This window comes from Callospermophilus lateralis, chromosome 6, assembly GCF_048772815.1.
Source record: "Callospermophilus lateralis isolate mCalLat2 chromosome 6, mCalLat2.hap1, whole genome shotgun sequence".
Classification (NCBI taxonomy): Eukaryota; Metazoa; Chordata; class Mammalia; order Rodentia; family Sciuridae; genus Callospermophilus; species Callospermophilus lateralis.
This window is the reverse complement of record NC_135310.1, coordinates 109823896-109838601: the sequence shown is the minus strand read 5'-3', so window position 1 is coordinate 109838601 and position 14706 is coordinate 109823896. Positions and strand designations below refer to the sequence as shown.

The 14706-nt window shown below is 31.3% G+C and overlaps 2 protein-coding genes across 4 annotated transcripts in view; one reads left to right on the top strand and one right to left on the bottom strand.

Moving 5' to 3' along the window:
* The window catches only part of Runx2 (RUNX family transcription factor 2), a 214065-nt gene that overhangs the window by 27859 nt on the left and 171500 nt on the right, over positions 1 to 14706 (top strand). The gene's annotated exons all lie outside the window — the stretch shown is intronic.
* Positions 1 to 14706, bottom strand: part of Supt3h (SPT3 homolog, SAGA and STAGA complex component) — a 458490-nt gene that overhangs the window by 434326 nt on the left and 9458 nt on the right. The window contains exon 2 of one of the 2 annotated variants that reach the window (XM_076860132.2): positions 10549 to 10649. In XM_076860132.2, coding sequence (XP_076716247.1) covers positions 10549 to 10649 — 101 coding nt within the window. Of the gene's footprint in view, positions 1 to 10548; positions 10650 to 14706 lie in introns of those variants that run through there. The other variant, XM_076860134.2, reaches the window with a different exon arrangement.

The following is a 14706-nucleotide window of genomic DNA, read 5'->3' as shown; positions in this document are numbered from 1 at the left end:
AATATATTTGCACGTGTTTATACATGAATAAAGAAACTCTTGAAGAATACACAAGGAAAAATACAAGTTGTAACTCAGAGGGAAGAAACCAAGCAACAGAAGTATAAGAACTTTTTGATTTCTATTTTCAAATGTATACATGTATTACTAGTAAAAGTATCCTGAAAAAAATTTTCATATGCACATATATATATATAAATCATATGTACATATATATAAAAAACATTACTCAATGGTGGCAAGGCATAATAAGTATTGAATTGGTGAAACTATAACAATGAACTATAACTTACTTAAATCCATCAAGAATCTTAAAAATGGGCTGGCATGGTGGCTCAGTGGTAGCACACTCGCCTAGCAAGCACGAGGCCCTGGGTTCGATCCTCAGCACCACATAAAAACAAATAAAGGTACTGTGTCCAACTACAACTAAAAAAATAAATATTAAAAAAAAAGAATCTTAAAAATAAGTAGAAATGTCTTCTGAGCCAAGAATTCCATTTATGGGGATTGGTCCTAATGAAATATCCAGTTATAATAGGTTCAAAGATAGTTAGCAGGTAAGAAGACAAATTAGTAGGATAAAATAAAGGATGGATGGATTACAATGCTCTCCATAATACCAGAATATTAAAAACAACCTAAGATATCTAATAAGTGTTTAAAGACAGCATAATGGAATATAAATCAATGTAGCTAAAGCAATAATACTGTATTTTGTCAATATGAAAAATCTGATTGTATAAGTTACACAGAAGTAATTATAATATAGGATTTTGGTATCTAAGTTTTTTCAATGCATTGGAACAATAAATACCAAAACAGTACCAGCACTAACTCAGAAAGGCTAGGTATTCCTTGTAATCTTTCTGTATTTTCTGAATTTTTTCTTTTCAGAAAATAATACAAACTTCTTCTATAATAAATATAAAACAATCACACCACTCTGAATAAAATGATAACAATTCAAGTCCCCTACCCAGAACATTCCCAGATTTTTTTTAATGGGGGGGGGGGGTAACATGTAAAATAGAAAAGTGAACCAAGAACTTTGTCTCCAAATCTACAGTTCTTTCCACTGTATCATGCTACCTTAATCACTCACTCAGATGTGGCATTATTTTTCTTCAAATCAATTTGCCGATTAAAATATTTATAATTTATTACAAGTTGCACAGAAGTGAAGTTTTATTGTCCTTTAAAAATAAACATTAGCTGTTCACATGCTTACAAAGGATTAGATACATGAAGGATGCCAATGATCTCAAGTTCTAGGTTGGAAGAGGTAAATAAAAAATACTATCAGTGCTTAACTTAGAAATGGGTTGAAAGGCCAGGAAAAGTGGTGCATGCCTACAATTCCAACTACTCAAGGCTGAACTGAATGCTAGCCTGGGCAACACACAGAAACCCCAATAATAGAGAATGGGAAGGAGGGAGAGAATTAGAGGAAGCAAGAGGGCAAAAGATGAGTTGTACTCCAAGTTTAACTGTTTAGAGAATAACTTCATACAAAAAGAATGGCATTTTTTAAATTTTTTATTTGTTCTTTTTAGTTATATATGACAGCAGAATGTATTTTGACATATCATACACACATGGAGTATAACTTCCCATTCTTATGGTTGTGCACGATGTGGAGTTACACTGGTCATGTATTCATATATGAACATAGCAAAGTTACATCTGATTCATTCTGTCTTTCCCATTCCCATCCTCCCTCTCTTCCCCCATTTCCCCAGCCATATCCGTGAACCTCCACTCCTCCCTCCCTGCCCCTATTGTGAATTAGTATCTGCATATCAGAGAGAACATTTAGCTTTTGGTTTGTGGGGATTGGCTTATTTCACTTATAATGAGAGTCTCCAGTTCCATCCATTTACAGGCAAATGCCATAATTTCATTCTTATTTATGGCTAAGTAATATTCCATTGTGTATATGTACCACATTTTCTTTATCCATTCATCTGTGGAAGCGTACCTAGGTTGGTTCCATCCTTAGCTAATGTGAATGGAGCCGCTATGAACATTGATGCGAAAAAATGGCATTTTCTTGAAAAAATAAATATTAATCACCAGACCAACCCCTGAAAACTTAATTTACCCCTTTTTGCTAAACACACATTGTCAAACTGTTTAACAGAGGAATAATGAAAAAGCCACATAAGGCTAGTAAAACTCTTCTAGTCAGGAAAAAAACTGACCATAATGAGATGTTTTAAGACAGAAAAACCTATGAAAAGTAAAGAAAAAAGTCAAAGAACAAAGTAAGGGGCTGTGGTTGTGGCTCAGCAATAGAACGCTCGCCTAGTACTTGCAAGGTCCTGGGTTCAATCCTCAGCACCATATAAAAAAATAAACAAACAAAATAAAGTTATTGTATCCAACTACAACTAAAAAATAAATATAAAAAAATTAACAGATTAAGGATTAGTTTTCACTATTCTATAGAAAGTGGTTTATGAACGGTGTTCTGCCTTAGGAAAACATAAAATGACAATTAGAGAACCTATTAACAATAGCAACATATTTTTAAAGGCATATAGTATTTTATTCAAGATTGAAATTTATATATATAAATGTTAATTAAAGTTAATAAGCTGGGGTTATGGCTCAGTGGTAGAGCGCTCGCCTTGCACGTGCAAGGCCCTGGGTTCAATCCTCAGCACCACATAAATTTAAAAAAAGTTATTAAAAAAATTCCATGTGGGAAAAAATAGCTATAGAAGAAAAGTTAATATATATGTGTGATAATAAAATATATCACAGAATAAGTCAATTTTCATTTTTTTTACTATAATATAAAACTGCATAAGTATTTCACATCTAGAGAAAATCAAAAATTTGCTCTAGCAAACTTAAAAACTGTTATGAACCTTTAGAATCTACTAAGTCAAAAATCAAAAAGATTAATTCCTCCATATTAAGAATCTACTACTCTAAAATTACGTTTTTCTAATTTAGAATGCTGATATCCTGTACCAACATGATTCACTATAAATTAATATATAACCATGGATATGAAACTTTAATTTCATACCCAAAATTATTAATCACTGATATATTTACTACTGAATAATCCATTCCTACCCAGCACTTTTTTAAAAGACAAATTTAATCAAGAACCAACAAGTTCTCAAAATCTGAGCATAATAAAAACAATGAATTAACAAGAAACTACACAACATATTGCTAATTTTAGATCTACCAGAAATGTGGCCAAGTCTTACTACAGAAAAATGAGGACCAGGGGTTGGAGGGATACCTCAGTGGTAGAGTGCTTGCCTACCATGTGAGAGACCCTGGGTTCCATTCCTAGCACCACAGAAAGAAAAGAAAAAAAGGACTCAAAACTCATAATATTACATATTCAGTTACATACATGTGCTGGCATAATTGAGTGTAATGAAATGTATTCAGAGCTGGAGTTATTATAGTACTTGCAGAATAGTAAATATAAATACATGTACTCGAAAAAGAATAAAAAACACATTTCAGTATTTTTCATACTTTTTACAATGCAAAATTAATGTAATATTAAAACTACCAATCAAACCTAACAAGCTAAAGTAGCCAAAAATTAACATTTTCAAAGCTTTAAAGAACAGTAGGACAATGAAACTTAAGAAAAAAGTAGATATAAGGGCTGGGTTGTACCTCAATGGCAGAGCACGTGCCTAGCATGCATGAAGCATTGGGTTTAATATTTCACACCACAAAAAAAATAAAGGTATTGTGTCCATCTACAACTTAAAAAAATTAAAAATATTTTTAATAAGCAGATATAGAAATCAACAGATCATATAATATATATAAAATATATTTTCCCTATTTCAATAAAAATACAGACATGCCAGAAAAAAAGTATTGCGTAATTTATATTTTCTTCCTTTCTTCTATGCTATCCAACGTGGTAGCCTCTTGTTCCATATTAAACTAATTTTATTCCATTTTAACCTAATTAAAATTAAATAAAATTTAAAATTCAGATGCTCTGTTACATAGCTTATTGAACACACTCAACAGGTACATATGATTCATGGCTACCACACCAAACAGCACACAGAAACAGAAACTTCCATCTCTACAGAAAGTTCTACTGAACAGCATGCTATAATGTAGACATACCTTTTTTTCTCTATAATTATGGCTTCTTCTCATAAAATTCCAAATTTTTCCTCCTACACTTAAAATACTTTGTAAGCCAGGCCTAGTGGCACAGGCCTATAATATTAGCTACCGGAGAGATTGAGGTAGAAGAATAACAAGTTGGAAGCAAATTTGGACAACTTAAGTGACCTAATCTATCAGTTGATGATGATAATTATTTTTTTAAGAGACGATGACAAGGGGCTGAGTTGTGGCTTAGTGGTAGAGCGCTTGCCCAGCATGTGTGAGGCACTGGGTTGGATCCTCAGTACCATCTAAAAATAAATAAATAAAATAAAGGTATGCGTCCATCTACAACCAAAAACTAAAAAATTTTTTAAAAAAAAGGCGATAACAACAACTAACAGTGTTTACAATGTGCCAAGAACCATAGTCATTTAATCTTCATATTAACCTCATGAGGTAGATCCAAGTCCACAATCCCTTACCTGAATCAGGAATTGTCGAATTCAGTATTTCTAAGATTTCAGAAATTTAATGCTGTCCATAAACCAAATGTTATATAATACCTTCAGAAAGGTCTAGGGAAACACTCAGAAACACAGTATCTTTGCATGATTGTTTACACTAAGGATAAGTGAAGACTATCAAAAAACCCTGCACATCAATTAAGACAAATAAGGTTCAGAAATCAAATTAGTTATGAACAGAACTTCCATTCTCCAGTGTGATAATTAGCAACCATAACAGAATTTTAAGATAATTAATTTGTGATTTTGTTAACTATTTTCCCCATATAACAAAGAAATTTCATCAAAAAATTAATTACTCAAATGACTCCATCTTCCTGAATTTCAAGAATTCATTTCAAAGAGTTAGCAATATGTTTTTCTCCCTGACAACTATATTATTATCTGAAAATGAAAGTTCTAGTTATTTTCTCCATAGGAAAGAATTTACAGTGATATTTATATACAAAATTCAAAATTTTATTTTGCCACATTTATAAAATGACACTCTTAATACAAGTACATAACTCAATTGGATCTAGAAATTTAAACATTTTTTATTTAATTTTCCAAAGGAAAAAAGTATACCCAACTTTCACTAAACAGTGATTTTATATTCTCAACCTGCTTTTATACAAATTCTCATTTTCAGGAAAAACTGTGACCAAATTTACATTACAATTTGAAAATTTTCCTATTATTCTACTTATAAACCAGAGTATACATTAAAATATCTGAACACATACATTTCATAAAAAGTATAAGTTTATAGACATTTTAGTGTAATTTAAATATCAGGAATTGATGTTATTTAATAGTGATAAAACATAAGAACAGGCATTTAAATATTCTATAACAATGTGGTCACATTTATGTCCAAAATTATGAAATAACACAAATATGTCTCTAGAGAATACATAAAAAGTATAAAATTTTTTTGAAAAACTACTTTCTCTTGGTTACTAATATGCCCCTGTTGAGAATGACTTGGTGATTAGGTATAGAAAACAAATTTTCATATTATCATAACATTTATTCAAAACTAATTTTCATTAAAAAATTATGAATTAAATTTATAAATCAAATTAAAAATTTTATTAATTGAAATATAGTTTAGGTTATATGCTAAGAACATGGACTCTAGAATCAAATTTTCTGGCTTTAATCCAAGATTGTCCACTGACTACAGAGTAATATTTAGTGAGTTAGTCCATCTTTGTGTTTCAACTTATTCATCTACAAAAGGGGAAAAACAGCATCTATCTTCATGGGGTTGTGTAAGGATGACATAAAATGGTATGTGGAAGCACTCACAAGACTGTCTGGTACACAGAATGCTACACAAGCATTTATCATCATTAGGAAAGCATCTTATTAAAATATATCAATATTAGCACAACTTATCTTCATGAGTTTCTCTTTCAGTTTCTGTAAAACTAATTAAATGTACTAGGGAAACAATATTTGAAGGAAGTCTATGTCAGTTTAAAAGCCATCTATTAATAATTCAGGTATGTACATATAAGGGTTCTTTAAAGCCAGATTAAGGTGAGAACAAACAGGGTGTATATTCTTTCACAGCTCTTAACTTCATAGTTCTATGAAGAGCCAACTGAATATGTGAGTGATACTGTAATATACAAAAATGCCCTAATCCAGTGAAGCAAAGGGTAAACTGTTGCTATTTATCCCCAAAATTCCCAAAAGACAAAAAATCTTACTAGGAAAATTTTTAGTTCAACTGTGAACATACTATGTTTGTGGTACTCACAGAATACTTCAAGATATTCCAGGAAATAATTATAAGTACAGATTAAAACTGTAGAGCTCACCCGCAGAAAAGTTGATCACTTCCTTCTTTGTACTACCATGAAATTTTTCACGTTATTTTATGACAATTGGTTGTCTATATACACTTCTCTAGTGCGAGAACACATGCTTCTTAAAGAAATTTAGACCTTACCATATAATAAGAACTCAATAAATTTTGATTTTTAAAAATGCAAAACTTGTAGAACTATACAATAGTAAATTTTACTAAATGTAAAAAAAAACTGGTTCAAAATTTTTTTCACTCCGTGATTTTTAGTAAGAATGAATTTTTCATTTTGAAGAATTCTTTTAATAGGTAAATAATTTTTTTTCTTTTAATTTGGTCAAAGAATTACTAAGTGCTTCCAAACAACAAAACCTGGCATCATCACGAGGCCTATAAGTCTGAACAAATACATAACAAGGCAGAAAATTGATTAATGGATAAAATAAGGGAGAGAGAACCTAAAGAAGACTCTAGAAGTACATTAAAATTCTTAAGAAGTTCATTAAAAATACCTGCAATGTTAACTGAAAATATTCTACTTTTTAAAAAATATTTTCTTAGTTATTGATGAAACTTTATTTTATTCATTTATTTATATGCAGTGCTGAGAATTAAACCCAGTGCCTCACATGTGAAGCAAAAGCCCTACCACTGAGCCACAACCCCAGCCCCAAGATTTCGCCTTTTAATTTACATCCATTTTGTCCCACTGTCCCAGATGTGGAACACCTATAAAAACTGAGTATATAACATATAATCAAAATATAATCACAGTAAGAACATAATAAAATAGTAATAATATTTATAAGCTCTAGATTATTATTTACAACCTATTCTCATGTACCTGTGTCCATTTAATCGAAATATTTACAGAACTGAAAACCTGAGATTGAATAGGTTAACTTCTGTAACTTAAAAAAACTTCTGGACCCTATCCATGTTATTCAAAGAACTGTGATAAGGAGTTCCATCATAAATGTGCTCAGTTATATGAACTATATAAGGTAAGAAACAGCTACTGTCATTCCAAGCCACTGATAATTGTTTTACTACAATCCTTTAGTTTAAAATCTGTAGAAGCAATTTCTAAAAAATGCTTCACCGGTATTATTTACTACTTAAATTTAAAATATGATAATGCCCTAACAGAACAGACTGGCTACCAGATCTACATTCAATAGCAGAAAAGAAAAGGTGGTAATACCTTTCAGTGAAACCAATCCCAGGAAATAACACTAACCAATTGTTCCTCAATTAGAGGGAAGAAAATCAATAGGAAAACACCTCTTTAACAATGAGGGGACAGAGAAGAAGTAGCAGTAGAGGGTGAAAACCAGCAATATCAACAGGCTTACAAGAATTATGAAACAGCAGCAGAAAAGGAAGGATACAGAGAATGAAATTCCTATAACACAAACACAACTGCTTAAGTCTGTACTTTCTGAGAATGAAATTCCTATAACACAAACACACTGCTTAAGTCTGTACTTTCTCATCTGAAAAAAAGCATAATAAACAATGATCAAATGTACATTGATTCTAATTTTATAAAATTGAAAACCTGAAAATCTTATACCAATAAAAAATATTGGTAAATTTTAAGACTCCCCTAATTTTGGACCTATTTCCCTTTCTGTGAAGAAATTCATAAATGGAAAAAAATAACTTCGGACTCTAAATGATGAATATTAACTATTAAGAGTAGCCTCTCTATAAGGTCTGAAATAGAAGAAAAATGTACATTTCTTCCAGAGTTGTAGCCAACAATAACTTTTGAATTCTGAATCCGACTTAGGTACATTAGTTGGGAAGATGTTTATCAAAGTGTTTAATAAGAAAGTACTAAATTTAGCTTTTTTCTCTCCCTTCAGTTTCTTAAATGGCCTGAGGTCCATCAAATGCATTAAGGAGAACCTTTCCTAACTATAAATGACAAAAGGAAACATTACTCTACAGCTTTCTTCTTATAGAGAGTTGTTTTCATAGATCAGAGGTCATCAAACTTGCTTCTGTAAAAGACCAGATAGTAAATATTTATGGCTTTAGAGGCCATATGGTCTCTGTCACAAATACCGAATTCTGCTATGTAGCATGAAAGTAGCAATGGACAACATATAAGTGTATGGTTGTGGTCCAATAAAACTTTATTTACAGCAACAGCAACAAATCCTTGTCTGTAGTTTGCTGAACCCTTAGGTCATCTTTTTTATAATCTACTCAGAGATATATTGTGTTAATATATACTATAAATTCTGAAATAAAATTTCTAGAATTTGCTTTAAAATACTTCATTAAAAAAAAGAGTAGGGAAAAGGTTAAATAAGACAATTATTGTTAAAACCAGACAATGGATACATGGAGTTCATTATACTATGTTTTATTTAATTTTAAAATTTTGAAAATTTCCATATTAAAGCTTTAAAAATATAGTCAATGAACCTGCTCTACAGGAAAATGAATTTCCTCATCTTATTTCCTGACCTTATTTAAGACCTTCTAAAAAGAGTCTTAATATTTTTAAACATAATTAACATAAGATGGTTAACAAAAAGCCATTAAACTATAATGAAAAAACTTAAAGTAATCCACAAAAGATTATATAATTATAATAAAATGTTCCACAATTTAAAAATAAGCTCACAATATACACTAATGTTTAATTTATTTCCATATTATTTATTAATAAGTGTTATCAATTTTTCAAAAAATACTTTATTTGCATTAAAAAATGTTTATTACTTTCTAAATAAATGTATAATTTTTTTAATTTCTGTTTTGTTTTTGTTTGGGGGTTTGTTTGGGGGGGTTGTTGTATTTTGGTACTGGGGACTACACAGAGGCACTTAATCAGATGTGGTTCTGATTTTTTATTTAGAGGCAAGGTTTAAGTTGCTTAGGGCCTTGCTAAGTTGCTGAGGCTGGTCTCAAACTTGCAATCTTCCTCTCTCAGCCTCCCAAGTCACTGAGAGTACTGGCAGGTGCCACAGTGCCCAGCTCTTTCTGTTTTAAATACAAAGAACTAAATACTTACAAATATAACCCAGATAAATGTTTAGGGTCTTTGATAATTAAGAGTATAAAGAGATCCGCAGACCAGAAAAATCTGAGAAATTATGACCTAAATATTTTCAGTGTTGTTTGAAGTATGTTCAACAAGCCAACCACAAGATATATATTTAAATTTATTTCACCTTTGAACAATAACCATCCCACAGTGAATTTAGTCCACCATGAAGCCTATCAATACCCACAGGAGGAAGACACTTAAACCTTCAACTTACATATTCTTTTAAACTGCTTGGTAAATCATCAGAAAAGAATAACTGTAATGTTGCCCCAGTCTTGTGCAGATAATAATTTTAAGAGTTTGGAAATTTCCACATTAAAACTTTAAAAATATAAAGTTAATCAATGAACCAATAATATATAAAACATATAATATAAAGTTAGTCTCTTGAAACAATAAAAAATAAAAACCAGTATGTGCCAATAGAGTTTTCTAATAAATGCAACACAAATCAAAATACGTAGTCTCAATCAATGCTCAAAGCCAAAAATCAACCTAAATAGAGCCTTAGGAAAGAAATATAAATGAATGTGCAATTTCTCAAAGACTGAATAAATATGTTTATAAATGTTTCAAATTTTCCTCAACATTCTGAAATGGTGATTTCAAATATCAAAACTAAAAACTAATTTAAGCTAGGTTCACAAAGTTATGACATTTGAAAGAAACTAAGAACTTTGAAAACCTTTGACTATCCAAATATATACTCAGTCTCAAAATTTTTTAAATCTAAAACTAATGTGGCAATAAACAATCCATAATAGATTAAGGCAGATAATAATTACAAAAAATGTGTTTACATGATCTTATCTTTAAAAAGATGCACCAACATTCATTTTTCAAATACAGTACCCCCTTATAGCATTTTTTTATCCAATTTTGCCTCTTGTGCACATGGCTCTTTAAAATATTAAGAGATTTTTTTTCACTTTTACTTGCTTAAACACACATTACTTACAAGTTACATTTTATAAATTTTATTTCTATTGTCTTTCTTCAACAAATAAATTTTAAATAGTAATAGCATGCAAACACATACTTACATCATACTCTGCAATTCTGCTGCAAAGCTTATAGCCTTTCCTGTACTTCTTGCACTACCTGAAGTGGCAGCAGACATTGGGCTAGCTGCAGTATTATTCATCTAAATAAAAAGGAGAAATAAAGCTTAAAAAATTTATAAATGCATGAGAAAAAACTGAAGCAATTACAAATTCCATTCAAAAATATCCACAATATTATATTTCTGATAATTTGTTTTGCTTAAGTCCTATTTGCTTATACTTAATATTCTTTACTCAAATGAAATAGTATGGATGAAAAAGCTTCTTAGTCAAGTAAGATAAACAATTACTTGAGTGATAAACATTTCAGTACCTATTCTCTATAAAATGTAACAAAAGTATTCATTAAAATATTTTAATAGAGCTCAGTAGTTTTCAAAATGTGTTCCAGGAAACGCTAAGATTCATTAGTACTTCTTCAGAGCTCCCAGTGGCCCCTGAACACAATTTCTTCCAGACCACCAGAAAACTGATTTTTCTACTGATTTTTATATATGGGGATTCCAAGTAAGAATTCATTTAAAGAAAGAGTTCTACAATTATAAAATACAAAATTAGAAACCTAGAGCATAATCTAATTTCTACTTGAACCAAAGTCTAAAATACAAATAAAGTCAATAGATCAGAAAAGCATTGTGAAATTTTATAATCTTATGAGTAAATAACTCATTTAATCTAAAATGTGATTTTTCCCCATAAAATTAAGCAAATGCAAAATGAGAAAACTAGATTCCAATCCTAATGTATATTATTTTAATTAATGAATGTAGCATTTGGGCTAGGGCTGTAGCTCAGCGGCAGAGCACTTGCCTAGCATGCTTGAGGCACTGGTTTGATCCTCAGGGCCACATAAAAATAAATAAAATAAAGGCATTCTGTCTATCTACAACTACAAATTTTTTAAAAATGAATGTAACATTAAATAAGAATTAGTAAAAAAAAAAAAATAGCATTTCAAAAGTCATGAGGGGCTGGGGTTATGGCTCAGCAGTAGAGTACTCGAGTACGAGGCACTGGGTTCAATTCTCAGCACCACATTAAAAAAAAAAAGGTCATGAAAGTAGGTAAAAGTTCAACTACTATACAACTGAGTTTAATATCATTTCATATAAAGTTGATGTAAACTTTGCAATATTGTAATTTTCTTTAAAATAAAAACAGACTCTAAGGGACAAAAAAAAAAAAAAAATCAGAACATACCATAAAATAGCACCTAGAACTTTAAATGTTGTCTAAGAGGGCAAGTTCTGGAATTGTTACCAGACAAAAGATTCACTCATTCAGGAAACAAGGCAGTAGTAGAGAAAGCCCTTCTTATGGATTAACTAAATGAGCTGAAGATGGCAACTTAAAGGATCATCTTGCCCAGGGGGTTGATTTAGGGTCAGTTTAAACAGGAGATGGGGAAACACCAGACTGATAAGCACATTTTCACAGGTGGGTTTTTTTTAATTTTTTTTAGACATTCATTGACCTTTATTTTATTCATTTATTTATATACAGTGCTGAGAATGGAACCCAGTGCCTTAATATGCTAGGCTAATGCTCTATCACTGAGGTACAATCCCAGCCCCACAAGTGGAGGTTTGTGGAACAAATGGCTTACACATCTGAAGATGCTTTTCAGTTCTGCAAATCTCAAGAAAACAGTTCAAGCTAGACTTGTCACTGATTTAGCTTGCCCAAGTGTAGTTCCTGAGTTGTTATAGAATGGCAAGAGTGGGTAGCTACCCTGAGGCTCTCTTGAGCTGATCAAATTCAATATAATGAAAGAAAACATATTTCACCTAAAGGGTAAATGAAGTTAAATAGGATGTATGGAAGAAATCTCGTCAATGTCTGGCCTCAAAGGCAGACTGCCTAAGTTTGATTTGCCAGCTCTGCTACCTTGCCACAAGTGTGGACAAGTGACTTAATTTCTCTGTGCTTCAATTCTGAAGAGGCAACAGGACAAAGAGCTAAGACAAGCAGCACACTGACCTTTCTGGCTTCATCTGAGGGCCCAGACAAAACCAATAGGCACAGAACAAGGGCCAAAGAAAGAGAAGAAAAATATTCCACTCAAATTAAACTTAAAATCCAGAATTCCACAATATATGACGAATCTAATGCAAGAAAGAATATCACTTTTTTAAGCCTAATTTTTTTTCTAATTTTTCATAAAGACTTTTTAAAAGAATATGATATTAGAAAATATCTAAGAGGTCAAGTTCTGGAGTTGTTACCAGACAACTTAGAGGAAAAGAAACATTACCTGTTGAAATCTGGGCCAAAAAAAAAAAAAAAAGACATCACCAGTCCAGAATTGGGCAAAAATAGGTAGGAAACTAAGGACTTCCACGAACAGTCCAAAAGAAATAAGACAATGTGGGGAGAAAAAAAAAAAAAAGGCCTGCATTTCTCAAGGACCTCAGAATATGTTCCCCTGTTGTCCCAACACAAAGCTGACAGTGACATCTAGCAGAAAACATTAAACTCAACATTACATATTAACTCCAGTCTCCAAAACAGTTATGATTTAAGTTAACTCATACCACATTTGATATACATGCTATTCTGTAGAATTATCCTATGACCAAAACTTCACTGAGACATTGCTGGAGCAATCTGCCCCTTTTACATTTAAAATCAAGTCACCCTGCTTCAACCCTCTGTGAAGAGGACATATTTCATAAAGTAAACTGATATTAAGACCACAGCTCTGAGCTGGGAATGTGGCTCAATGATAGAGTGCTTGTCTAGCATGCAAGGAAGCCCTGGTGTTGTATCCCCAGCACCACAAAACACACACACAGCTTTCTTCAGTTGTCTCCCTACTATGAATGTTTCACATCAAGAGTATTTATTGGTAAGAGGTAAAGGATCCCAGTCCTAGTTTATAATTACCATGATCATCCTTTTACAGTCAAGTTATTTAATTTTTAAATCAAACAGGTGAATAACATTTCTCTTGACATGATAAGCTGATAGCTCATTAGACTTTTAAAAATAATTATTTCCCATACCCATATATTTTGTTTGATGATTTAGATAATTAACTTCTTTAGACATTAACTTCTTTTCACATCAAAGTCCTATCATTTCAATGCTTTATTTCCTTTCTTCCAGACATTAAAAAAGTCTGTTAAAAGCAGAAGCACTCAAGTCAATTTTCTCTAATAAATACAGTTAACATGGAACTGAAAACCTACTGTAATCTTCTCAATGGGTTAATGTCCTGCAGTTGTTTCAGCTTTCAATTGAAATGCAGCTGTTTGCCATATTTTACAAAATGAATTCAGATGTGCAGATTGGGATCAAGATTATTTCAACATGCCACAGCTTAAATGTGAACCTAAGAAGAAGTTCATTTCTGATTAATACTATGTAAACCTGATCACTGACCAACAGCCAATACTATGTCACACCTGTAAAATCCCATTTCAAAGGAAAAAAAAACAGCATTTTTTAATTTACAGCAATGGAATTTAGGATATACTTCTTTCCACAGAAAATACCGCCGCCACCCCCCACCAAAAAAAAATTGTTACTTGTTGTAAACACAAAAAAAATGAATCAAACAAAATGCAAGGAACATGACATTGGGTTTCCATTTAGATATCATATTTTGAAGAGCTACCATGAGAAATATCTTTAAGCTTAGAAGACATCAAAGAGTTAAGAATCTCATTATTACTAGTTTCTGCACCCTAAAGCAAAAGCAAAATCTAGACGGTGAAATCTAGCAATCAACCCATTAATTAGTGGAATTATCAGGTAACAAAAATGGAATTTTTCATCATTTCCTCAGTTACATCACTGCTAAGAAAAATTAATTCAAACCTATACACTAATTTTATAAACCTATACAGTCTCAATTCTAATCATCCAGTCTGAAAATCTCACATAATAAAATAAACTTTCACAATTAGAATATTTTCATAAAACCCCAAAGGTAGGAAACAATTATGGCTACAGCAACACTATTATACACAGCACATCAATTCTGTTGTTTTAAAAAAAAAAAAAAAACTCAAGTTATAGCATAATCTAAATTTCTACAAATGTGAAAAATAATACCAAATGGTCAATTACTGAGAATTAAATTTTTAAAAATGTACAAAGTATCACAAAACTTCCATATCTAGTATTCAGGAT